The sequence below is a fragment of the Anopheles stephensi genome, chromosome 2 (assembly GCF_013141755.1).
Source record: "Anopheles stephensi strain Indian chromosome 2, UCI_ANSTEP_V1.0, whole genome shotgun sequence".
Classification (NCBI taxonomy): domain Eukaryota; kingdom Metazoa; phylum Arthropoda; class Insecta; order Diptera; family Culicidae; genus Anopheles; species Anopheles stephensi.
In genome coordinates this window covers 73,995,297-74,023,095 of record NC_050202.1, presented here as the reverse complement: position 1 = coordinate 74,023,095, position 27,799 = coordinate 73,995,297, and the positions used below count along the sequence as shown (strand labels likewise).

Here is a 27,799-nt window from a genome sequence, read left to right as displayed (position 1 = left end):
ATTATTCAAAAGTGTTTCCCACCATTCACCCAACTCACTCGTGTGGTGCTTTTTTATATTAAAAAGTGTTTTCTTCATAGCTTTACTATTAATTTTACCACCCTTCATCACTCTCTTCTTTTGAAAGTTACACAGTCAAACCGCACCCGCGGATGGCAATAAAATTAACTAATGAGATGTAAAAAGGGTGTCCCAGTTTAATCGGCTGCTGCCTGGAGGCAAAATGATAAATACGCTCAATTATCATTCAGTGGCGAGGCTGGACAAGGACACCGGTGACGGTCGAAAAAAAAGTATGCACCGGCGATTGGTTTGCAGAGCAATAATGCACGTGCGATACCGAGCAACCTGTCCCACTGTTAGATGACCTTTCGAAGTGGCCTTCATCCCGGTGGAGGCGCCCGGTGTCATGCACTAATTAGCGCTTCAACCTTCCAAGTTGTGACCTCATAGCGAATAGCGCCCCGGCAGTTGTCTATTATTATATTAACTCAACGATGGCTTCCATGACCAACAGCACCGATCGTTTCTTTCGCTCCTGCAAGATAAAAAAAAATCCATGTAAATAATCCGTTCAGAGATTGCCACTCGTCCAAATTTATTCCACCGAATAACGTTATGATTATGCCAGCAAATGGTACCACCGCGCACGGTTCACATCCCTCCGCCCGACCCACTATTTGCTAATACCATCGTCGTACATTATTGCAAAAACTTGTTGTAACACCAGTAAACCTACGGGGCAAATCATTCATTAATGTAAGTAAACATCGCGCGAAGCGAAAGGACAGGATAGGGAAGGAGTGCAGTACGGTATGCGCTGATGCAAAAGCAAAACGAGAAGTGAAGGCGTATTATCAAGAGTAGATTAACGATATCAACAATTTGGCGCCAAAAACACTTCTAATCCGATGATGACTACACGTTAAAGTATACTGCTATGTGTATTTCGAGATTACCACGTTCTAGAAACCGATATTTCGATATTTGAAAACATTGCGTTCCTGTTTTTTTTTTTGCTGATTAATTTACGTGTGTGTTAAGCTCTTTATGTTTTCCTTTACTGTATATCCAACGCTTAAACCATACCACCCGCAAACTTGTAACGTGTAAGCTGGACCGAAACGGAAAACGTGAATAGCCACCAGAGGGCACTGCCGGGACACAGCGGCAACTGTGTCTTCGCTAACGGCCGCCCCGGCAAAACGAAGCTTTAATGGAATGTTACCGTACAGCGCGCCAGTGAAGCTATCGGTACAGAATATACAGGATGGGAAACCTTTATACCGGGAGGAGGATCGATGAGAGAAAGCTACTGCGTAAAGCTTTGTGTTTTGTCACGCGTTTGTGTAGAGATTTTACAAAAGTTTTGTTTTCCTGTATCAAGCTTACGGTAAAGATTAAAGTCGCTTGTCTAAACTTGTGTAACAAGAGATATAAATGGGTGATGGAGGCGCCTGGTATATTGTGTAGGAAACGGGATACCCTTGGATAGAAAGCTTTCTCCATCGCAAATCGTGCTACAGCCTACCACTCGATCCGTAGCTAGACCGATGACCGATTAATGTATATAAAAGAGTATCAAATAGCGTAATCTAACGTGTATCTTGCGTTATCGTTACCGTGAAGCCGAATATCATATGCTTAATTGCTTGCTGCTCCCTCACTGCCTCCGTCACCACCTCCCATATCGGCAGCCCTGCTGCCTCCCGCTGGTGCGATTGCCGCGGCAAGCGAACGCTTTATGAGAAACCATGAAACTAACATCTGTAGCAACAGCCCTATAACAACAAACACCACCGTCTTAACGTTAAGCGACGCAAAGATGGCCAACGGACCGTCCGCACCGACCGTCTGCTGCCGTCGCGGCGGTGCCCAATGGATTTTGTCCATGTCCAGCTGCAGCTTGACCAGCTTCTTGGAGTGTTCCTCCAGCTTTTTGTTAATGTCATCCAGCGTTTGCATGATTCTGTAACACAGAGCGATAAAAACAGAGAGTAAACTGGGTACGCAACACACACACGCACACACGCCAACCGCGTTACCTACCTTGTGCTAGAAAGTACCGCGTCATGGTCGTTCGAATGACTAGAGTCCGAGTTCGGATCGTTCAGATCCGGTGTCGACGTGTTGGAAGAGATTTTTCGCGCCTTTAACGCTCCCGAGCGATTTTTGCGCAGCGAGCCGCGCGAATCCACCTGCAGTATGTTGAGTGGATCCGAGCTGACGACCGACGCCGTACGCACCATCGGTGCCTGGTGCCGAGTTTTCGTTTGAATCCGGTAATTGCTCTCGTACTGCCGCAAATCGTTCCGCGGATCCCAGGGGCGCAAATCCGCAAACTTGTAGTGCCACTGGCCGGTGACAAAATCTTGCTGAAACAGTAGCGGCACCCACTCGGTGCAGGTTGCCTTCCGTTCCTTGGCCGAGATTCGCTGCGCCTCTTCCAGGGCCGTTTTCTCCTCCGTTGCGCCCACCTGATCGTCACGATGGATGGCAGCCGACACGTGCTGCCACAAGCGCTCCGACTCGTTCATCCCTTGCGATTCCATCGGTACGGTGAAGCGTTTCAGCCGCCGGCCGCGTATGTCCGTCGTTGGATTGAACAGTACCGTTTCCTCGTTCGTGCGCGAATCTTTTATCCGTATCTCACTGTCCCAGTGGCCGTTGATCGAGGCCATCGTTTCCTTGCCCAGCTTTAGCTTGCCGACGACGAGATTCGTGTACTCGTTACCGCCCAGGAACGGTTTCAGCTTAAACTCCAGCTCCGTTTTGTAGCCCGTGTTTTCACACTCGATCGACACCTTGCCACCCAGCTCCATCGAAAGCGTTCCCATGAGGATGCCTTTGCAGTGTGCGTACGGCACGGTCAGCGTGTAACATTCACCCCGCGGCAGCAGCGTCAGTGTGGCGACACCCTCCAGGATGGCCGATGTGCTATTGCCGTAGAACTTGGACTTGGCCAAAATGCTACAGCTGATGCAAAATCCGTCCTGTCGATTCGTTACGTAGAACACCGATACCGGCGGGTGATGTGACACCTGTTCGGCAATGTAGAACGTCCGGCTGCCGTTCTCGTGCTGCCAGTAACACCGGAACGTTTCGCCCAGAATGGGATTGTACGGTTTTTTCAGCCCCTTCGGTTTTTTGTAGAACCCAGACAAGTACCACTGGACGACCGTTTTCATGCGCGTGAATGGATCGTCTTCAAGTACGGCTTTCGAAAGAATATCCGCGTGGTAGTACGAGTCGGCCAGCTTGTCCAGAAACGAGCGAGGTTCCAGTATGAACGTGGGTAGCACCACCTTGCTAAGGTCCATCCCGGGACGCACCTGTTTCACCAGGAACCAAATTAAACTTTTATGCTCTTCCGGCAGCTCTTCCACTTGCTCGCCAGCCTAGAAGAAACACGCGAGATAAGAGCAATCGTGATTGCACAGCAAGAAAAGCCCTCCGAAGGGAAAGTTTTAAATCTTTAATCCTCACTTACCGCACCGAACTCTTCCTCTGGCGAGTGAACGTAAGGTGTTTCGGGGAATTCTTCCACATCCATGCCTTCGCCCAAATCCGACTCAGAATCCGATTCGCCCGCGGACACCATCGTACCCTGATCCAGCTGGCTGTCGATGTCCAGATCTAAACCATTCGAGGTAGCAAACAAAAAACGAAAAGAAAAACCCATTCCATTAGGATTATCCGACATCGGAAGTGCCTTCCCATCTTGACAGCCACGAGGTGTGGTTACGAGATACACTAAAGCAGAACACGATTCCCACATTGATCGTCCGAGATGCGTATAGTGATGCCATGGTCGTGACCTTTGGAGAAATCGGCCGGCGAACTACGGCGACGCAGCTTCTCGGACCCATTGACCGCCATCAGTTTGCTGGCATCCGCCGCTGATGCTGGCGGCACAATGCTGCTTCCGACCTGGTACGAATTGCGTCGCTTGCCGCCCGCCATCAGCATCGCCCCGTCATCCTCGCTCCGAAACACTTCCTCGTACTCGTCGTCATCACCGGTCGGTGAAACCGTGCCGGAGGACGAGGGCATGCGCCGACGCACGGGACCACCGATGTCAACCGACCGGCAGCGGAAAAAGTCCGGCGAATCTCGCAGATACCGTTCCCAGTGGGCGACCGCCAGGTAGAGCTGCTGAAAGATCGGTGTCGGCGAGGGGCAAGCGCTACGGGGCAAGGATTTCTCTATCGGTTCTACGCGCAGGTTTTGCTTCTCCGGCGGGGACGGTGGAAGATACTTGAGCAGATAGCTTAAATGTTCTTTCAGGCGCGGAGCTAAAGGGGGGGCCCATACAAGGGGTACGGTAAGAGTTGATCGAGTGAAAACGGCGAATGGGAATGTCAGGAATGGCTCAAACAAAACCCACAGATAAGGGATTCGAGCGCAGGGTTTAATTCCGTGATGGGATAAAGACCAATGTGGGAGCAACGGAAGGTACAACGACAGCAGCAGCAGCAGCAGCAGTACACACATGAGATGCGAACATTAATGTACAAAACACGTGACCCAACCAATACAAAGTGACAAAGGTGCAATGCATAAGGGGAACAAATGAATACGTGATTTTGGCCAAAAGAAAAAGGGATACAACAAAGAGAAAAGAACCAGAACCATTAGTTTAAGGGGTACACGTATTAAGAGAAAACAATAATTCTAAAACGATTCTAGCAGTCGCTTGTCTTCCTCCTTACCATGCTCGTCGAAGTGTTTCTCGTAATCCGCCTCCGACCATTGCGTTTCGTGCGTGGTGCTCGTGGCTCCTTCGCTCAGATTCGTGTCAATGTTCGGCACGGAACGCACCAGCAGCGCCGAACAACGCAGCGACAGCTCCAGCGCGTCCATCCAACATTTGCCGGCCGCTTGGCTGGGAGCGCGAAAGATAAGGTAGGACGTAGGAAGCGGCTGCACCACCGCACCCATCGTCTCCTTGTCCGGGCCGCGCGGTGCCCAGATGGTTTGATCCAGCGGGTGGAACAGTTTAAAGCAGAAGCCATCCTTTTTGCTGGGCCGCTCGATTACCTGGCAGGACGTGAGCAGCACCGTGCCGACCCAGTGGCTGCTTTTCGTTTTCGGGCTCTTGTAGATGAACAGTAGGCCCGGCTTAAGCACGCACCACAGCTTCGTCCATGATTTCAGTGTCCCTCGAATCTGCAACACACGTCAGCGAAGCGTTAGTATTAAATATTCAAATGTCTACACCAGCTGGCTCTGGACGTAAAAGGCCTTGAACCAAGCAAGTTGGGCGTCGAATGGAGCCGAGTTCAAAGGAGTGCAACCTTCGGGAGGTAGAAGTTTATTACGGCCCTTGTGCCCGGCTTACCTTCAACCAATCGGCCAGCACAATGACGGCCGGATCTTGCAAAGAGTTGAGCAGCTCCGATGCCACCCGCTTCTTCTCACGCCGGTAGTTCTTTCGTTGTGCTTTGTACGACTCCTTCCGATTGAGTTTGGCAGAATCGTTCTGGAATGTTGAAGGGAAAGGGGAGAACGAAATAAGTAGACGTTAGGTTTTTTTTGTATGATTAATAGCCGGCACTCTTGTCACTATTTTTCCCCTGGGTCCTCGAACAACCCCAAGTAAATCACCTTCATTGGAGCATTAGTTATTCTACATTCTTGGTCAGCCATAAACGTGTCCTGATCAAACAGAACTATGCACACCGACCAGAAATACCTATCGCACTCCGTCCCACTTCTAATTTACACATCGATGACTTTATCGCTTCCCACCATCATCATCATCGCAAATGACCAGACGTCCGTGGGTGTCCCCCGTGTTCAACTCTTTACTGAGAAACCATTTATTAAGGTCATGTAAACAGACAGTGCCGAAGATTAAGTAAAATGTGTTGGTAGAGAAGCATTGCTACTGCCACGATTCCACTTTACCATGGCTTCATCTTATGTGCGAAGCTATAGAAGAAATGAACCGTACCCGAAAGGTAAACGTAAAGGACCTTTTTCGCACCTTCGCACCAAGGCCACCCGGACGTCGCACGTAAGGTGTTGCGCGGGCCTCGCACCCAAGGAAAGCGCAAGAGAGTTCATCCTTCCGGCGTATGTTATTCAAACAATGCGCCCGCTTCCTTTTACGTACACAACGCCCTCGACGTTCGTCACCGACCGACCGACCGACCAACTAATGAAGGTCCCCGAGAGTGCTGCTACAGCTGTGTCAAGCGCGCTGTGTCTGATGTAACACACAGCAAAGGGAACCATTACTTCCAATTACACACCTCACTCGTACGCACCTTCCGTTCCGTCCGGTGATGGGGAAATCCGTCCGAGTGACAATCGACAAAGGCGCACACACAAGGGCACACAGCGACGTAAGAATGTATCGATTGTCCGTCCCAACAACGCAAGGGGCAAAAGCGGAGCTTCTCTTCTCGGCTAGAATGCCTTTATAAGACGCCAGTGTGTATATGCATATCACCGCACCGTCTAACAATTCCCTCGTAAGTTACGAGGAAGCACCGTGTCGAGCTTTGTAAACGATGGTTATACTTTAATTTCATTACTCCTTTGAGTATTTCAATCAACCGATGGTAGACATCGTTACGCTGCCCATTAAAGCGTCCCTTGGATATAAAGCGGAACATTCCTTGCAAGCATACCGAACCGGACACAGTGTTTGATGAACTTTTCTGATAACTTTAAGCCATACACGGCGACTAGCGGCAGACTAGCGAATTGCACCAACGGACACATGGTCTGGTCGGAAAGTAATAACAAAAAACCATAAATCCGTACCACCATCAAGCGCCAAGCTTCGGCCGACCAAACGACGGCGAGCTCGTGAGTCAAGCAAAAAGTGAAAACAACACTACCGGCTATAGAGCAACGGCAATCAAATCATTTTCGCAACCCGGTTCCCGGTAACCGCCGCTTACACCACACCACAAGAAAACACAACCCAACCCCTAGCAAGCCAGCCAGGCAAGGGCAAACACCGGGGTTGGATGGTCTACCCTCCATTCCGTAAAGGGTGAGGGGGGGGCGATGTGCGTGCCGATACTCCATAAATTACCGCAACGACAGCGATTATACGAAAGAGTTTCCTCGCTCCGTTTTATTGGTGCTTTCATTTTTGCGCAAAAATGATATCATTTAGCTAGCGTGAGTACGAATAGATGCAATGCAGACGACGGATGAATCATCCACCAAGGATCCGCGGGCGAAAAAGGGACTACAGACCCGCAGGAAATAAACGGTAAGTAAACACAGGCCGTCGAGTCCAAGGAGCTGTTGTACCGGCTGAGATTAGCTCACCCAACGTCGGCCGACGGTTGCATAACTTTAGGCGCTATGAAGCGCGCGCGCGCGCTCTAGTTTTCATATCAGCACACGCAAATCAAATTGCTCAAAGCTCCGCAAGGAAATGTTAATTGCTACCGCTTCATTAGCAAATGGTGTATTCCGCAGCGTTTTTTTTTCTGCCTTACGACACACTCATTTCCTTTAAATTCCTGCATTAGGCAGCGAAGGAGCAGCTGGCACGCTGAACGATGCTGCTTGTTTCGGTGGCCTTAAATAAACAGAACGGTACTGTCCAGTACATCCGAGTACATCAGGCGGTACATTGAAGACACTTTAATTGCCCATGACCCTTTTGGGATCAAATCTCAACTATAACTGACTAATTTAAACTATAACAAATGTTTGTAAAGAAATTTCTAAATTAAATTGAAAAACGTTTTCAAGTGAAAGAACTTATTCGAAAATCCTATCAATAGTTTAAGCAGTTCAAACTGAAGGACAAGTGTGACTGACGGATCAATCGATTTTTCCCGCACTACGAATGGCTTATCGGGACCTTCTCCATATTCATTATTCATCCGTGCAATGCAATTAAAATGCATTCACAGAGCTTCGCCGGCCAAAGGATTTTTAAATTGAATTTAAAGCTAGTTTTGCTCGTCCAATGCTGCTGCAAGCGTTTCGGTTCGCTCTGCTCCCCAGCCTGTGAGCTCCATATTCCATCTAATATTTTTTGGATATGCTCGTACCACACATAATGGACCACAACCGTAGCCTCTCTCGGCCCTGATAGACGTTTCAATTTTTCTTAAAATATTATTCACCAATGTCCCACTACGGGACGGAGTGTTTTGTAACGAACTCAACGCACTCTCCCAATTGCTGGGAAAAATGGACAAAAACTTTTGCGGACGCTTATTTATTCATTTCAGGCAGCAACACACCCAAAACTCACCTTGTCTGGGAATCCTGACTCGATCTTGGGGCTGTTGTCGTTCCATCCCGTGATTCCTAGAAAGAATTTCATAATTGATACAGTCTGCCACTAGATGTGTGTTGGTGGTGGTGATGAAGGTTGTTGTTGATATGGTTGTTGTTAGGACGCAGACATGGCGCCGGTGTTGCTGTTGCCGTTACTGTTGCTGCTGTTGGTCTTCAAAGGGAAGATGTTCTAGGAGCGCTAGCTCTCGCTCACAGTCTGTTTATTTGTTGTTTTTTAAACGTTGTGTTTGTTCTGCTATCTACTGCTACAAAAGGCACGATCACACAACAAACGAGAATGGCTGTTGCCAAAAATCAACCAAAATTAAACTGATTGCTTCATCTTCTCACACACATGCTACACGAAACGCGCCCAACCACTAGTCCCGCCAGCGGCTGTGCTCCACGTGTGTCTACGATATGTGGTGGCACTCACCACGGGCGATATTAGCAAGCGAATATAGCTGCGACGCAGCAAAACTAAAGACTAAGTAGCAGCTACACACACACACTTGGTGTTGATGATGATGGTTCGACGGCTTCGGAGGATATCAGAGTAATCTACACACTAGCTACTAATTAGATGTCTACCCCGATAGCTCTGTATTTCGTTTGTCTCGAACCGAAGTGGTAATGGGGTAAGCCAAACTAAAGGACAAAATGTTCAATCACCAAACACGCTATCAAGCACACGCAAACACGCACGCACACACACAACACAGAAAATAGTTCAGATATAACACAAACAACTAAAACACCAAATCTACATCTAAATGTGCATTTAACACACTTTAGCTTAAGCCTCGGTCCGTTCCGAACGGTACTATGTGGGGCGCGGAGCAAGCGTTATTATCAGTTGCCGAGTTCCCCGGTTTACCATCCATTGCTATCCGGTACGCCCGTACGACGATGTTAACTCGTGGCATTTGTTGCTTCTAGTAGCATAAACAATCAAACTACCAGCACCCGATAGTGTGTCCGGAACACACACACACACACGACACACACACACTGGGACCGTGAGTTTGCCACCGCAATGGTTAATTGGTTATTTACAGCGATGAGCAATCGGAAGAGCACTGCCCGTGAGGGTTTAGCACAATATTCATATCCATTACTGCCGGGTGATCACGGACCACTGGCAGGCGAACTGTCTCACCAAACCGAACAATACCCCATATGCCTCGCTATGAACTTTCATACTGATGCGGAAACTGCGCACTAAGAAGATGCATCCGCATGGGATGAGCAGCGGATCCCTTCGGATCACGGACTCACGGAAGAAAGTATAAACTAAACTGATAAACAAACAACGCCCTCGCGGATTGCCAGATGGACAACAAACAACCCCTTCAATGCGCGATCGCCCCATGACGATCGCACATTGTCTGTCACAGCAGCGTTTAACATTCTGCTCGCGTATAAAATAGCGCTCGGCCGGTTCTTAAAATTCTTCACGATCACTCTTTGCTACATTTTGTTACTTTGCTGTGACGCGGCCGGGTGACGCAAGATTTTTATTTACACCACCATCCACCACAAACCACTCAACAACTTCTCCGCTGCTCGGGGATTTTTACGATAAGCTGCTCGTATATGTCGCGCTTTAAGTGAGAGTCCGTACGCGCGATCGTAACACGATCAAGTATCGTTTTTTTTTAATTCTTCAAAATCACTGGTAGCGTACGAGATGAGCAGCGCGTGTCTCTTGGAGTATTAGAAGATCACGGCAAGGCCCACCGATGCTCACAACAGTAGTGCTACTGACACGCCGCTGTAACGGAAACTGCCCGCCCATCAAACGGTTGCAAGCGGACTAAGCGCCAACACACGAACCGGACCACGCGACGGCCCTACGGCTGCTGACGCTCTCGGCCAGTGGACACGGAAACTGTCGTGCTACTCACCACCACTATATTAGCGCACCACCACTGCACACTCGGGCGTCCACACGGAAGGGTGTGATATCGATGCGCTCCGATACACGGCTGTGTATGCAGCACACACACACACACACAAACACAAGCCGCATAGCATATGACAACACGAAGCTCGACCCTGACCGCCGACTCCACACGACGGAAGAACTGTTTGCCGGTTTCGAAACGACGATTTCGGCCGCGGACTCCTGGGCGCGAGCAGCGACCGGACCGGGACCCCGCGTGCGCCGCTCGACTTGCCTACTAATCGACTACTAATTACCATATGACCCTCAATCCACGCTTCGACGCTTTCACGATTCACCCGCTTTCGCGCGGTTTTTTTTTTGCCTTTCGCTAAAGGGCGGTCCCACCACCGACGGTGCAACTGGGTGGATAATGGGGGAGGGTGTTAGTAGGTTTTGGTGAAATAAAATAGTCATGAATATTGCATCGCGCATTATCAGCGCCGTAAGTGGAGTAAATTGTACATTAACAGTAAAAAGGGGGGGGGGGTTGCAGGGTTGGATGGTCAAGGGTTGCGAGAGGCGAGGAGCCACCCTTTTTCAGTGCCCAGGGCACCAACGCGAGGGTTAGAAGGGTTTGTGTTACCTTATCGCATAAGATCAATCGATATTCGATCGCCCCGAGCGACATAGAAAAAAGTTTATCATGTACTGCTTTTTTCCTGGTGGATCAATCTGACAGTTTGGAAGATCAAACTTTAAACACGTTAGAATTCGAACTAGTCTCCCTGTCGACTTGCCCCTGCAAACTCTGCCTCTGCCCTAGAAACTACAAAAATATTTCACACGTGTCTCCAAATCCGAATCCCCAGAATAGCTTAAACTTTGAAACACATTTTACGCCGCCCAACTTCCAACATTCATATGACTGTTTTGAGTGTAAACACACTTTCGCGCTCCGGTTTCCATCAAAATCCCGTGTGAACCCATTCGAAACGTTACAATGAATGGTTTCGCGTATAATTTGATGTTTATAAATCACAACAGCACAGCGCCACCAAAACTCGACTGAACTATCAACTGTGGTACGCTGATATGGGAAGGAAGGCGATTGAAAATTAAAACCAAAAGATAAACAACTCTTGACCAACCGGACATGGGCCGCAGCCATAGTCATAAAAATTCGAGATGAAAGCAGCCAGATTGAAGCTGTTAATCGGCGGGCAAACACCGAATCGGAAGGTGTCCCGTCCTTCAGATTATTTGTTTCCTAAATATTTTTATATACGACCTCCAACAGCCTTAGACCTGCTAATTTCGACTTCCTTGACTTGCTTTTTTGAAGTAGTTGGCCAATCAGTTCTACGGTTTAGACTAGAAACAATACCCGATCTCGTCCTGTGAAAGATCGGCACCACTACAGTCTGTGCCCCGGATGCAATACTTGAAGTACCACCTAGAACTCATACATTTGTTTCTAACACAATGTTCACCGTCGTGGAACGACCCTGCCTACCACCCTGAACCCTGCCCATCCGAAATGTCATAGGTGCGCGGTGGTGGGTGGTGAACGTCCACAGTGATTACGGTGCACTATCTTCTACTGCTCAATCAGAAAATGACAACCTATCTCTTGCTAAACACCCGGCTGGCGCATGGAGACACACAGCTGGAAAGCTATGGTAGGTAGTGACACACTACCCCTTGAAGCCTTCAACCCACCCACATCATACGCAAGGTCATCACCATCATCATCATCATCGGCGTCATACAATTACGCGTCTAGAAGGTGCACTAAGGTGTCGCTTTCAATACAGAGTTGCTGTGAAACTGCAGAACCGTGTGTATGATATACAGCAGAGCCTACGAGTGAAGCGAGTCAGAAAGAAGAGATAGAGATAGAGAGCGAGAGAGAGGCTACGGCGTGCAAGGTGTACCACGTGCCGGCATAGTGTGCGGTAGACAGGGTTAAATTTAACGTACCGTACACGGCAGTACGACTCGAACTTAAGCAGCGCCAATTGTAGTATCGATGAATTAGGCCTAATTAAGAAAAAAAAAGGAAGGGAAGCAAGGAAACGAGATCAAAAATCACTGCAAAACACACACACAACACACTCGAACATTAGCGGGACAGTGGTGCTCACATCTTTCAGTCACGGTCAAACCCGTACGATCGATAGCCCATCCTTAGAACGATTGTAGCAACAAGGTGTATATATCGACAGCTGGATGTGATTTGCTCTTTCCCATCGATGGTACTGATAATGGTGCACTTGCTCGTTAGATAATGGTGCTGTGCTTATGCATAAGGTAGGAGGGAAGGGTTTGTGAGAAATTAACACCCAGCACCTCTCGGTTTCAATTAACACATACAACAATTGGAGGTCAGAGCATACCAGTTCAAGGAAAAGGGTAGTTTATTCGGGTTTTTTAGATATAAGGATGTAGAAGACTTCACGAGGAAAACAGATTTGTTTTAGAAAGTTAAGGCATCTCCATCGTCAATATTGCTCGCATTATCCCTCGTCAGATTAAACCTTCTCATCTGGACCCTTCCAAGGAGTTGGAAAACAAACTGCAAATCCATTTGTTCCACAGCATATGTCTGATCGCAACTTATCCAGAAGCTACCTCATCCGGAAGCCTAGACGGTGATTCCCCCCGTGTGTCTCAATATAGAGTTGATTTTCTCTCGTACACTTAACGATACCGATAGTCGTATCGTATTGCTACTCTGTAAAAATGAGGTCGATGCAGGAACGTCATCGTTTTCATACATTAGATAGCAACTGAACAACAGCAACAGGATTATTGACGTGTGGGCGCTGTACACATGATTAACGCTTCACACAAGCACAAGCGATAAAGACCAGCCTCGTACAGCTACTCAAGTGCCGTGTTGTATGCAACGAGTCTTCAAAAATGAACGATGCATAAGATCTCGTCCAGTCTTACGGGAAAGCAAGCACAACCTTCGCAACACCTCGCGTAAATTTCCCCTTTCACCAAGGTTCAAGACGGTAAGCGGACATATAAACCCCCGCGGTAAGCACCTGCATTATTGAAGAGTGCATTTTGCCTCATCAGGGACCCTTTTTATAATCGTTCCAGTGTATGTGTCGTGCCCGGCGGGGACTTTTCATGGCCATCCTGCAAGCGTTGCACCTGATAGGATGCTTAAACCGTGCCTTGCGAGGGGACTTAAGGGCGTACGAGAATTTGAAAAAGAAAAAAGAACATCTGAGTACATGATGCATTCATTCGGATTCGGGTTTACTTGATTCTTAGAAAGGATATATGACCCAGTAAATCCAGCAGCCAAAAAATTGTACCAAGAGATAAGAAACAAAAATTCATATTTCCTTAATATCACTACATTACTAGCGTTAATAAATTGTAAAGCTGCTAGGATAGCTTTATTTATGAAACACATTAAACCACCATGGCAGACAAACACGCAAAGCGCCGTGTATCACATCAAAATGTCCCCAAAACATGAGCCAGTAGGTCACAAAGGTTAGAGCGAAAATAATTTCCCTAATGGGAAACTGCAGACTAACTCCCACCAGCTAATGGCCAGGAGCGCCGCGGCCGTCCGTCGCTATCAATTCATTAAAAAATTCACGCCCCCCGCCCCGGTACGCTGATGGACAGACAAGGCGCGATTTTCCTCGCTAACGATGTCCGGTTCGCACCACCGGACGATTTAAATATTTGAACACATTTAAATTATTCAGTCACGCTACAGTTGCACCCACCGGCTAGCGTTCCAAGTGTTCGATGGAGTGCGGTGGCGAAAGCCTTTCGTACCTGTTCGATTACGTATCGTACATGATACATCCTTCTTTGTGTACGTTTGGCGGGTACAAAACGATTCCACTACACTTCATCGCACCAACCCCAGAAGGACGACCAGAGGACCAGAGGGACACGGTTTCTGTGCCTGATCGCTGCACTGCGGCAAAGTGGACAAGTTTACCATTATTTGCACTAGTGATTTGCTTGTTTAACTAGACACTTTGCAAGTTTGTCTTGCACTGGCGCGAACCGGGAAAAGATTTTTAAGCGATAACGAGCGAACTGATTCACCTAGATGGTGCAACTTTTATACTTCAACACGATCGTTGCTTGGGGATTTGTTTGAGCGGCGTGCTATCAAAAAACTTTATTCGCAATATTCGCGGGCGGTCTGAGTGCTTCAGCGCCAAGCCATTGCTTTCTTCTTCGGTCGGTCGGTTGGTAGCCTTTGGTGGTTAGGAGAATAAAACAAAATTCATAAAATCCACTTTCAAGCCGCATCAAAAGATTGTTTGCATCCTTCAAACAAAACTCAAGAAAGGAAGGTTAGGTTGCCCGAGTTGAAGCGGTCAAAAGTTTTCCACATACTATTTTATCCCCCTTTTCCTCGCTCGAAAGATTCTTTGATGGTGCGGTTGCATCTTTACTCGCTAGAAAAAGAAAGCAAACCAAATCCAGTCATTCGCATCAAAATGTGCAAGGCAAATGTTCAGCAAGCAGCAGATATCTTGAGGGAAGTATTTTTAGTTCAAGGCATATCTGCGTCATAACGCCAAAGAGCGGACCTAACCGACAATGGTTAGAGAGTTTCCCGCGGCACGGAAGCTGCTTTTTATTGCATCATTTCGATTAAAATTTGAAGCGATTTTGAGGCGGGGTGTAGTTGAAGTTCCTAGCATCAATAAACTCTGGTCTTATAAAAACTCAAAATATGGCTGTGATAAGTAGCAGTATGATAACACCGAAATACATTCCCAGCCACTCACACCTCACACAGTATCTAATCTGACCATCAAGCTGTATGTCCACCTGTCATACCGTATCAATCGTTGATTTCCAATTGCTTTGACAGGCGCATGATAAGATGGTGGTCGTGATTTTTATGACCGCCTGCCGATTCTCCCAATCGCGACCATGTTGCCGCTCTATTAACCGTCAACGTCAAATCGACAGTGGCTTGACTGGAGTGTGAGTGGAGAAATTACTGTCCACTTCGATAATAAATCAATCGATACATCATCTTCCCGCGTTCTGGAACTTGGAACAAAAAACGAATAATCAAAATCGCGAAAGTTGTATGCATCCACCCAACAAAAAAAAAACAAGACGGATAATCAAGCGAGAGGGATTTGCCGCCTTATCTGCACGATTGTGATTGAACAGGCGGCCTTAAGAACATTACCGCCATCAAAGCGAAGAGCAAGGAACAATAAATCAATTTCGCTTTTGAACGATCCCCTTCATTGGGGGTTTTATCGGCGAAAAGACATCGCGAACGCCCATCTACTTGTACCGAGCAAAACGATAGGCGCCACCAGCAACCATTCCCATGGTTGCATGGGGCTTCCGTTGATTACGGTGGTGAAGATCTTATCGTTATTCCAACAACAGCATGAGAGAGAGAGAGGACGAGAAGGAAAAAGCCCCCAACATAATGATGATGATGAAAAAAGTGCTTACAGAAGCACCTATCTGTCTCGGGACGGTGGACACAACCTCGGAGAAGGTTCTGAGGCTCTTCAAACAACTCAAACGTTGACCAAGCTTAAGTAGTGAGGTGGCCAATCAACCGTTCCGTTTTTCCTTTTTATTGCTGCAACCGTTCGTAACGAAATGGGTTCGATCCACGCGACTGATCATCACCGCCATAACGGTAGGTCGCTAGAGTTCATGGTCCGTTCATGGAGTCAATCTATACGGGAAAGCAGATACCTGGAGGACCCGGATACCGTTTAAAGTGTGTCAAGAACAGCTACACACTGGCGTACTGAGCCGAGCGGGTCGTCGTAAATTAATGCTCAAGTTTAATTTCTTCATTACGGTTGATACGCTTCCGCTGGCTTAACGGAAAGATAGATTCATAATCCATCGGCACCAGAAAAATGATACAAATAAGACTTTTCAACACACAGTCTCGTGTTTCTTAGCAGATCGAATCTAAAAGTTTATAGTTTCCTTTAGGCTGGTTTTGTTGGGAAAGGATTCAATTTCACGACTTGCAAAACTTCCGTGCAAATAACTCACCCCACAAAGGGTTTTTAATGGGTTCCGGACGTTGCTGAAGACTTAAAGCTTGTAAATTGCGACCGTCTACGGTACGTTCCGGCCATTACTCAACCAGAGAACGTTGAGTAACCAACCTCAAGGTTCCGTTCTGCCCGCCTTTAAGGCTCTTAAAGTCGACCCCATCTGCTTGCTTGGGGGGGGGGGGGGGGGGCGAACGACGATGATAAATAGAGCACTGCCCAATAATGACGAACGACTGTATGTCAACCCACACACGCACGCAGTCATGACGTCATGATAAGGACCGCCTCTTGCGGCTTCGGCAGCCATTTCCCGGCGAGGGTAACATATGGTACAAGATTCTACCGAAACACACACACAAAACTCTATTTAGTTGGCCTTTCGGTTGTAAAAACACAACATTCATTCTGCTTCACTTGTCGTTCCCATCCCACAGCGCAACTTACATAATACGCCGGCTAAACATACGCACCACGGGAGCCTGTCGCTAAGGTTCCTCCTCCCCGCAGGTCACAGCATTATCATTATTCTTATTATTTCTTTCCATAAACCAACAAACCTGGCCCCCCTTGTGTGCCACACACCACCACACGCACAGACGGAGGTTCTTGTGACGGAGGGGCGTTGCGGTGGAGTTACGGATCGCCTCCATCGATATGACGCAAAACCGACGACTCGCAGGGCTTATGCGTTTTTTTTTTTTTTGCTACTTTGAACCTACTCGTCGTCGCAGCAAGTGACATCGACCGATAAAAGCCGTCCTATCCCGTCCTCCTCACTCACCACACGGCGCAGGGCCCGCAGAGACACAAGCGCTCGCCCGGCGGTCGATAGTAATTTGGAAATTGTTTATGTCTTTACCACACACACACACGCACACCAGCCGCCGGTTGAGTAGGAGCAATATGTATGCAAACGGCTCATAAACAAGTTTTATCCAACGCACACCTTACGGCATTCGTGCCACTTTTAAAATAAATACAAACCTAATACCATTACTGCACCGGACAGCTGTCTGCAAATTTCTTTTGCAACCCACCAACTTATTTTGAGCCAGGATAAAGGCAATTATAGCAGGTATCGCCCTACTCTTATAATATAGACATTCAAAATCCGGCGCAAAAAAAGATTATATTAACACTCATATAATGTCTTAAGCGAAATATTCTAACCGAGTCTTGATGTACATGAATGCCTAACGGTTAGTTCAACCCACATACACACGAACCTGCTCAAACCGACAGAAAATGTTACAAATTCAACTTCAAACAATAAGCGAAAAGCGCCACAAAATGCTAGGAAACGACTAACGCAAAACCCATCTCCAAGACTTTTAAAAATGAAATTAAGAACATTTCCACGCCCGAATAAACGCAAAGGAGGGTGAATGGATGGATCATCATTTCACCGTAATTAAACAGCACCATGCCACCATGCTGGTACAGAAGAAGATAGCTTACAAAAGACCAAACAAAAACAGTAAGCAGCTCTCCTCTACTTCTCCGACCGTCAGCACAGAAAAGGGAAGATTTTATGAATCATCCCATTTAGCATAATCGCAACGTTGTTGGTTTCAGTATTTTCATGGGATTTCTTTTCGTGGCACGATTTGCTTTCGCTTTTTTTCCGCTCCGAGTTTCGAAAACATTAGGAGTGTAAAACAATTTACACTTTCACCGTACCGTGAACGATGCCTTAAGTAGCCACACAAGTGATTGGCAGGCCAAGGCGAGCTGGTAATTGAACGGAATGAGCAAGTTATGGACAAGTGCTTTAAATGTTAACATCAAGAGGAGGATGAACACAGGAAAAATGCTGTAAACAGGGTTTAAAACTGTTTTCATCGAACAGCTGACGCTATACAGCGCGAAATAGGAAATCAACTGCTTGTGGTACAACGAATCCTCGAGGACTTAATTTTACTTTTAAGTTGCCTCGCCATGCTGGTTGTATCTGGCAGCAAGATTATGGGTTAGGCAAATATGTTTACTTCATAGACTCGTCTATAGTACTCGCATACGGCTGTATGATATGGAGAACTGAGTCATGAACGCTGTCCAAAACGGGCGAAACGCTCTAAGCCGTGTTCGATCGTAAAACTTACAGAAGAAGGTCAATTTTCCGATGGCAAACTAAACTAAACTCACCAAGCTCCGGTGGTCCTGCCATGAGAATGACACCGGACGTCTCAGGCCGTAAAGCCTTTTTTGGGATATCGTAACTGCCAAGCAGGCGTAGTAGGCCCTAGCATAGTAGAATCAACGATGTCGGCAGCAGCACTTCAAGACCAAGAGCCCAAATAAGGAAATAAGACTCCTGGTCTTGCCGTGTAAAGTCCTGTACCGCTATTGCCTCGGCTACACATCCTCAACTTACTTAAGTAGTAATTTAAGTATTGTTTACTTAAACACAGCAACGATTCTTTCTTCAATTATTGTTCTAATTTGGTTAACTGCAAACTATATGTTTTATATGTTTTAAAAACAGAACAATATACGGATCGTGATGTAGATATGAGCAAATAAAATTGTATAATAAAGTTGTTAATATTCATGAAAAAAATACTTTAATAAATCCTATAAAAAATATGTTACAATCACAAATATAGTGCGATGCTTAAGATATATATATATGATAAGTTGAAGTAATGCAGTAATATAAATTATTTTTGGCTATATGATTATGATTAGAAAAAAAACAAAAACACTACACAAACAGACAAAACCAATAAATTACAACATTAAATGCAGTATGTATAAACATAAAACATCGAAATGGACACACATTAAAGATAAAACCGAGCATAATACACCACCAAAAACCACAACAAACATACAAAAACACATTTAGAAACAAAACGAATGACCACCAACATACACCACAATACAGGTAGCAAACAGGGGCAAACACAAAAGTACAACAACCGAGCGTCTTCCACAAAACTCTGGCCACACAGAGCAAACAACAAATACAGTAGACAGTAGCACACAGGAAAACCCCGAACGGGAAGGGAAAATAAGACCAGCAGCAGCATCAGTAGCAGCAGCCGTAAACCAATATTTACGGTGGTGTGTTTGTGTGTTAGTAGATGTTAGTAGATGTCTCAGGACTAGCAGGACTTGTTGGAAGGAAAGCAGGAAAACTGAACGTTCGAATTCACCTGGCGAGGACGGTCCCGGGCTAGGGCCGGCACTGTCGTTCGATGGAAGCTTGGGCAGAAGCATCTGCAGTGAAGTTCGGCGATTTTTCTTCTCCTCGGTCTTGACGTCTGTGGCAAAAGATAGCACCAAACAGAGGAAAAAAACACGTGTACAGGAACAACGATAGATCGACCGGAAATACACGACACCCGGCACGCGACGATTTGGACGTAAAAAGAAAAGGGAAAAAAAGAAGGAGAAAAAAACATAAGACGAACGATGAGTAAAGTATGTATAAATATATAGATACGTGTGTACCGTTGGTGCACAACAGATGTCTTAAGTGACGACAGTAAATGGAACAAATGGAACGAGTGCGAAAATGCTATAAATATAACCAACCTAATTCAAGGATGGAAGAACATTTATAAATATCGGTAATGATGAACATATGGCAGGATATACTAGTGGGGGCCGAAACCAGGGGCTCTATTTATATCGACAATTTTTAAAAACATTTTACTATAAAATATATTTTCACATCATATCGTAAATTGTGTTACTTAGGCTTATGAAGAGCTAAAACAGGGTGCAATTTTTAAATAACAGGTTTAAGACATGTTTCTACTTAAGTTGGTTCTTTATAGGTGATTGCACCTTCTGAAGTCGTCCAAAACTTCCCCAATGTAGAGTCCTTGGGTCGGCACCGATAACAACCGGTCATACTACTCCGATAAAAAAATTGACGCGATGAACCAAGCAAGTTCTGCATAGAACCTTTATACTGACATACACCTCTGAGACATGGACTCTGTCCAAAAGCTGACGAAACACTCTTAACTACGTTTGAGAGAAAGATGATCAGAATGATTTTTGGAGCTCTACGAACTGTACGGTGAGCTCACTAGACTCACAGCAGCAAACTAGACTCGTCAACCTCCGGTAGGCTGGTCATGTCATGAGAGTGGTACCGGACAACCCAGCCGGTAAAATACTTTTAAGCCGTCCAAATCTTCCCAAATCGGGAGTCAAAAGTCCGCACCGATAACAACCGGGCATACTACAGTTTGAAAAACTTCTCAGGCTCCTTCACATAGAATACCTGTCGCGAAAAACGAAGCAGGAACTGTATAGACCTTTATATTCACATACGCCTGTAGGACATAGACTCGGTCCAGAAACTGACGAAACTCTCTTAGCCTTCAAGAGAAAGATGCTCAGAGAAGGATTTTTGGACCCGCACAATGACGAGCTCTGCGAACTGTACAGTGATCTCACTAGACTCACAGCAGCAAACTAGACTCGTCACCCTTCGGTAGGCTGGCCATGTAATGAGAATGGCATCGAACGACCCAGCCGGTAAAATCCTTTAAGGCTGTCCACCCGGATAGAAGCGACGAAGTGAGCACATAATGAGATCAATGGCGTAATGAGACGATGGCGTTGTTTGGCCAGGATATTGGATATGCAGATAATGATGCTGCTAGACCGTGAGCGATTGCGAGCCTTGTTGCAGCAGGCCAACACCGCGAAATAAATAGTTTTGAATTGCTTTTGTTCTTAACTATTTTTATCTAGCTTTAAAACTTGTGAAGCAAAATCCTTTTTTCCCTTCAAATCTTCAATTTAACACGCAACCCTCTGGTAGAAAACCATCCAGCATTCTTACAGCGAGCCTGGGCTGTGCGTCATCCCAATTGTCTCTTGCACAATAAAAAGCGGTACAGGAATCAAGCACACTTCTCGGGGCACTAATTAGCGTGCCCGGTGTCATTTCGCGACTCCGATGACAGCGCAGCTTCCTTTACACGCTGTAGCAGAGGACCCTTCCACCGTACGATGCCCTGTTTTTTATCATTAGCGAAAGGGACGGTACGGTGTTCGTTAACGTCGTGTCGAGTGTGTTACCTGGAGGAGGATTAGCAGTAGATGCGACTGAGGGGCACAAAGAGAGAAAGAGAGAGGTTGGGACGTACCGGAGACAGCGAAAAACAATTTGAATTCATGAATAGTAAATCTTGAAAATAACAAAAACACACAGACACATCAAAACCAGCCGACAAAACACCAAAAAACACGGTGGTTAGATTGTTTGCCAACGTGAAACTGTGAAGCGCACGGGAAAACGTTTGCTAAGGCACGTTCGCGGTGCAATAAACATGGAACACGCTGCTACACTTGGCTAGTTTAGCTTGCAGGGGCACAGCGATGCTAGAGCTGCACTAAAAACTCACGATCGTCATAAAGTTCGACCCGTAAAATATTTCTCCGTACAGTAGTACCGTAACTAATGTAACGACACCACCAAGGCAAGATATTTTGTAGCTTCATGGCAGCTCTAGCTTAAAATATAGCAAGCGAATGAAAATCCCTTGCCCACCATTACTCACGGCGTGGCGCAAAGAAAAGTAATAAATTGCAACATCAGCACGGGACCATCACGGGCCCTGCGTGTGATTTACAATTTTCCCAACACAAACGCCACATGAGCGGTGAAATCGATCAAACTCACAATCCCGTCTCCGGTGTCAGCAGTGGTTTCCTTTCCTGGCTGGCTAGTGTGCCAGCGTCAGGATATGGAACGGATGGCTGCGGCCAACGCTCGACGTCGTAACGGCAACGGAAACAAACGAATCGCCGCGCCAAACCGACAGCTCGACAGCACAGTAACAACGGAACCGCCACTGGTGGCACGAATGAAAGGAAAAAAGTGAAAAGTTTATACACCAACGATCAACACAAGCAAACAAATCTAAAAGCTAGGAGGACAACCGCACACCGGCGCCAAAGTGTCACGGCGGTTGGACAGTGCAAAATTGTCTTTTGACACGCGATTGAACCCATTTGCCTCTTCCCTCCACCTCCTTCCGGTGCCGCGCAATGATTGTTGCAAATTGGACCCAGGCTTTGCGTAAAGGTTGCGTTCGTGGGGGGGTGGTAAGTAACGTTCGAACAGATTTTGTTTTAAGTAGTCAACTGATTCCATACCTCAAACTTTCATTGCTGCAGTTCGCCTGCGAACGGCTTTGCGCACCGCGATAGCAAATGGAATGGTTTCACGCGATTGGATTCTAGAGCCAGCTGATGATGATGCTTGGTGCACATTATCACGTGGAAAGACGATTTTTTAAAGTAACAAAAATGGTGGAATCTTTATAGATACAATTTAAAAATTAAAAAAGGATTTTTTTACTTGGCTATGACTGACGTTAAAGGTTTTGGGATAATATTTTCAATTAAAAAGTTTATATAAAATAAGCTATTATTCAATAATTAGTAGTATAAATGGCAAACACTAGTGAGGATCCTTTGTCCCAACTGCTCATCAAACTATCCACCAACTTACAAGTTTTTTATACAAGAAGAAACTATATTAAGCCTAACTACTGTTTCTTCTTAGGCTCTATAAACTCAAGGGGTCTAGAGTTCAGCGCGTGAGACATCAAGGATACGATACTCGGATCTGTCGTACGATCGGGACCGCGTCAACTATATGATTAAGCTATCAGTTGGTACATATTAGATGGTAGGACGGTTAGTTCATAGAGACGTTGCGTCATCATACATCCTTCGTCTCCTCAGAGCAGTCTGTTGAATTGAGACAGCTATCGATTAAAAAAATAGTCCTACATGCCAATATTTGCTAGTATATAGGTCGGATGACTCCATGGACCACATTTGTACCTACGGGTAAAACGATCATCCAGGTGTTGAGGAACTCACACATGGAACTGGACAACATTCCCTGTCGAAGCCATCAATGTCTCAGCGGTCTGCTCAGGGCATTCCTCAACTCACAGACTGTGTTTACAAACCTGGATCGTAGCAGGATTTTGGGTAGATCTTCGAAGGTTTTTTATTTTTTGCGACAGCCCTATCTAGGCATTTCAGTCATCCCAGGCCTGTTTCTTTAACGTATACGTATTTAAACTCTCTGTCCTACATCAAAACATCGAGCTGTGAACAAATTCATCTCCAAATTAAATATTGTACGTACTTATCAGGTATCCTGTAAGAGCTTTTCAGAGAAAAGTTCGTACCAAGTGAAGTGCACACCTGATACTACTCGATAAAATGGTCACCACTGCAATAAACAGCTAAACAAATAGCATCAGACATGCCTGATGTCATGTTAAAGCCTGCCAGTAAATAGAGAAATGGTGATGGCACAGAGAATACTTCGTTTTGAAGAGCGACGCTGTTGGATGGAAAAGCGATTTAAAAAAGCAAAACAGTGATTCATAAAATGCACTAGGTACTTGTGTTGAATATTGGGTCGCAGCTATTGACACTGGTGAGCAAGGGAAACCACAAATGAATAAAATCGTTGACATGACTCACAGTTCAATCAAACACGAGCTTGTTTTATATCATATTTGAAACTAGTATTACAAAGTATCTGTAGTATGGAGAAGCCAGCCGCAAGGCAGAAAAGTCATCCATCTCTACCAAAAAATCATAATATCTTGCAGTTTTGCAACTACTGCTATTGAAAAGCTAATATTGGTGTCGTCCAGAAAACCCCCACCACTATCTGCTATAGCTGTTTATCTTCCTGAAGTTACCTCTACAATCGATGTGGGTCAATTTTACGAAACCTGCGCCCCATGAAATGCAATTGAAAGATAAACAACCAAGTGTATCGATGGCAGAGTCAACAACTCACAAAGTGGCGCTTCAATGTTATAGATTGTTTGATACTGATGGAAATACTTTGGAATAAATACTGGGGCACGCAGTGTAGCCAATCTACCGATTACCAGTTTTCGAAAACATAAAGTAGCCTTAAAAAATGGAACATAAAAAAAGCAATTCAACACAGACCAAAAACAAACACAACGAACAGCCTCTGATACGGATAATTCGTTGCGCATTGTAATATGACCTTTTAAATTATGATATATTTAAAAAGAAAATTAATTTCTACGCCTCATGCTCATTTAAACGTTCCCCCCCTTAATTGGACCCCGTTTAAATAATCGGAACTCGGACACATACACACACACACGCACGCACACCGACACCGAAATCAGCAAAAGAAAGGGAAAATGAATGTGAAACGAGCCAAAACAATACCGGACAAGCTGATAATGCGTGGTGGGGGTAAGGGATCGGACAGGGAGCGTCTGGAGGGTAATGCAGTGGAAAAATGGCGTATAAAATATGTCGCACCGAAATAAGTGGGACAAAATAAGGAGCTTTTCCTGGCGCCCCCTCAAGCCACCCAGGATCTAGAATAAAATGCGCTTAAATCAACAGAACCAGGCTGGCAAGGGAATGAAAATCTGTGCAACTTACCGAGAAATTTTCCACCGCCCGAGTTCGGTGGTGTGGACGCCTGGTGGGAACTTCCGAAGGCGGGCGCCGAATCCGGCCTGGTACCGGCATTGATCGGCGTGGACACGGCACTTACGGAAGCGGACGGTCCGTGGCTGCTGCTGGCACTCATTGTGCGGCGTGTATGTGTGACTGTGGGGTGGCAAGTTCGTATTTGTTCTTTTCTATGCTCGGCACGAACTGTGGCACGACGGCGTCGACGGGGTTGGGTGTATCACGGTAGGAGGAGGATGCTGGAGCATACGGCGCAATGCAGAGTGTGATGATGCGTATCGTGAATGTGTGTGCGTTCGCTTAATACGATAACAATATTTATTGATCGCTGGTTTGCTCTACTTTCGATGGATTCTTTTTGGAGCACTCATGCACGTGCGACGATTTCACGGTGGAACACGATTCATTTAGCACGATTTAACCCGGCAATATGCGTGCGTGAAACAACGCTGGTTCAACTCACACTAACAACGCACGCACAGTGGGGATGGGTACACGCGACACTGACGGCAGCACAGAACAGCACAACAGCGCGGCAACGAAGCAATCGCACCGGACAGCACACAGCACAACACTACTACTCCACACCATTGGAGCGATATTTGCACAATGGATAAAATATTCCCTCAGCACAGCGGCTCGGATCGTGGTCGTGGTCCGCGAACCCCCAGAACCCGAACACAGACTCCTCGACGGACGAAGATAAATAGAGCGCGAGAGTGTGCGGCGTGTGTGCGTGCACACACCTAGAGAGAGCCTGAGCGAAAATGAGCGCGAGTGTGTGCTACTACTACTGAGATGATGTAATCTCGGGGTGGCAGCAGGCCGAGAGATACCGCGTCGCGATGCACCTTAGCTCACCGCCTCGCTCCACCGTGCATATCCTTGTTTTCACCAACAAACACGCAACACGACGTCACTTCCTTTGTGCCTGTGCCCCGTGCTGTACCAATATATCCACCGGTGACCGGAGAGTATGGTGCTAATTGCAGCCCAAAACTACCCTACTGAACGTGTATTGTGATACTGAGACGTGTCACTAACAAACTCACATCACACCTTTACCACCACACTACAACGTACAGTGCGACAGTACACGACGCAGTAACATCTGCTGCCGCTTGCGATCAATTTCCAGCAGGATTCTGGAGGCCTGCTTTTTTTGGGGGTTGGAAAAGCGGGATGCTTACGTTACGCTTTCTTCATACGACACTCGGAGTTCACCACAACGCCACACCACCTTTTGTAATGCCTTTTTAATTATTCAACTTACATCACAAACATATACACACACACAGACGTAAAACAAAACAAACGCTGATGATGAGATTACTTTTTAACCCTGAGATAAATGAGATAAAAAGTGAGATTCCGTACGACTAGCCGTTCCTAACCGGCGCGGGAAAGGTGCGTTGTTGCTGGAAAGAAAAGAAAACACGCACAGAAAATGAGACATTTAGTTCGCCAAGGAACGGAACCGCGGATGCTGCGGAAAGGAAGACACCGAAAGGGAACCACACTGATCAAAGCGAGACGGCGTGGTAGGGGTCGCGAAATGAGCAAAATTGGTTGCGATTATCTCAATTCTCGCTGCTGCTGGCTTTCGGTTCGCACATTCTTTCAAGAATAACCCGACCACCCCCTTTTTACACCCCTTTTGGATGGGGTGGGGGGTGCTTAATTTTGTGACATTTCGCACCAGACAGACGGGTACGCGGAACTGTGCACGTGTGTGTGTTCCGTAGCGTATTTATATCCTCTCGCTCCCGGTTCCGTCGCCATTTCCTTCCGTCGTCCACTACAACAACCCCCGCCCCGTTACGACTGTTGGTATGGATTATATGAACGAATAGGTCGTAATTGGATTATCGTGTGTGTAGGTTTTCCTATCCAGGTTTTTCTTTTCACCGGGGATTCTTCTGTTTTATGGACCTTTCTTGCGTGGTTGAACCGAAACTGCAAACCAATGCCTGCTACAAGTCACTCGCTACTGAGATGAGGATCGATTTTACTCGTTTGTGGTTTTCTTGGGGATTTTTTTATGGGAGGGCGAAATGACGATTCCTGTGGCCATACGGTTTAGCCGAATTTTTCCGAATCCGGAAACCTCGCGAATTTTCGGACTTCTCTCGATTTTGCAGATTTGCTTTATCGCTCACTCTCCTGGTTTTTGCACACGGGAAAACACACCACGGACGACGTGGTACACAACAATCGTCGGATACGGGCGTTCGGTGGATTGGTATGCGCTCAGGACAACACGAAACGGAACCTCTCCGCGCACCACCCACAGCTTCCCCACTCAGGCGGCTCGTTGTGTGCTGGACAGTATAGTTTACAACACCACCCTCACACACGATGGCGATCTCATTCAAGGGTGCTACCTATAACCGCGTACACACCGGAAGCTTCTTTATTGCATTTACCGTGCAGTGTGGTGCATGAAACAAAACTTACAACCTTGATTCGGGGTTTCGTTGGAAAAACTGATACTGTAGGTTGCACAAAACACAACGTTAACAAATGGATAGACGCCAATTACCCTTAATTATCGGCGAAATCGGACGCACTTGTCTCCGGGACGCTTTTCACCAGAATGAGAGGGTGGCAACACACAACACAACTGCACCGCTTCGGTGAAACAGAACCATTCCGTCAGCCAGCCAGAATTGTCTTCGTGTTGGTTGACGCCTGCTGATGTGTGTTGTTTGGGTTTGGGGTGGGGTGGGTTTTCGTTGCGTAGAAGGATGGCAGGTTGAAGCTGCACCGTGCGCACAGTATCGGTTCAGCTGTGGTGACACTTTGTAATGTAAATATGCACTGTTCTTAGCTTATTATGCACGTGGTTATTTTTATTTCCTTAAACTGCTTTGCTGTATACGAAACAAGGATAACAAACTATTTCCAAAAATGTATAACAAAATTCAAATTGTCCGTTAGAATGTCTCCCTCCTTTCATTAACTAATAAATGCAGAGGTACAATGAATATTAACTACTAAACATTTTGGTGTGTACCATAATTCCATTTGATTTGATAAATAAGTACATAGACGTAATTCGGGCAAAAATACTTCCAGAAAATTTGCGTCGCATCGACCGTTGTTCAAACTGGCATAATTGAACCATATGGCA

General features: G+C 46.4%; 1 protein-coding gene and 1 long non-coding RNA gene across 19 annotated transcripts; one reads left to right on the top strand and one right to left on the bottom strand.

Moving 5' to 3' along the window:
- Positions 1 to 573: 573 nt before the first annotated feature.
- Positions 574 to 27,363, bottom strand: LOC118505780 (oxysterol-binding protein-related protein 8). 18 transcript variants are annotated; one of them, XM_036042057.1, is made up of 10 exons: positions 27,209 to 27,363; positions 24,634 to 26,084; positions 19,356 to 19,463; positions 8,237 to 8,292; positions 5,342 to 5,482; positions 4,713 to 5,169; positions 3,777 to 4,295; positions 3,491 to 3,636; positions 2,050 to 3,398; positions 574 to 1,969 (listed from the first exon to the last, which is right to left on the bottom strand). In XM_036042057.1, the coding sequence occupies exons 2-10, from the start codon at positions 24,782 to 24,784 to the stop codon at positions 1,645 to 1,647; spliced, it is 3,252 nt and encodes a 1,083-aa protein (XP_035897950.1). In that variant the 5' UTR covers positions 24,785 to 26,084; positions 27,209 to 27,363; the 3' UTR covers positions 574 to 1,644. The 18 variants fall into 18 exon arrangements, with proteins under 18 accessions (XP_035897950.1, XP_035897955.1, XP_035897954.1 ...); XM_036042062.1 differs by having other exon boundaries at positions 3,819 to 4,295; XM_036042061.1 differs by having other exon boundaries at positions 24,634 to 26,008; positions 27,209 to 27,348.
- Positions 13,006 to 13,370, top strand: LOC118505782. Its single transcript, XR_004905450.1, has 2 exons — positions 13,006 to 13,195; positions 13,262 to 13,370. It is a non-coding gene; the product is annotated as an uncharacterized LOC118505782 (long non-coding RNA).
- Positions 27,364 to 27,799: the final 436 nt, after the last annotated feature.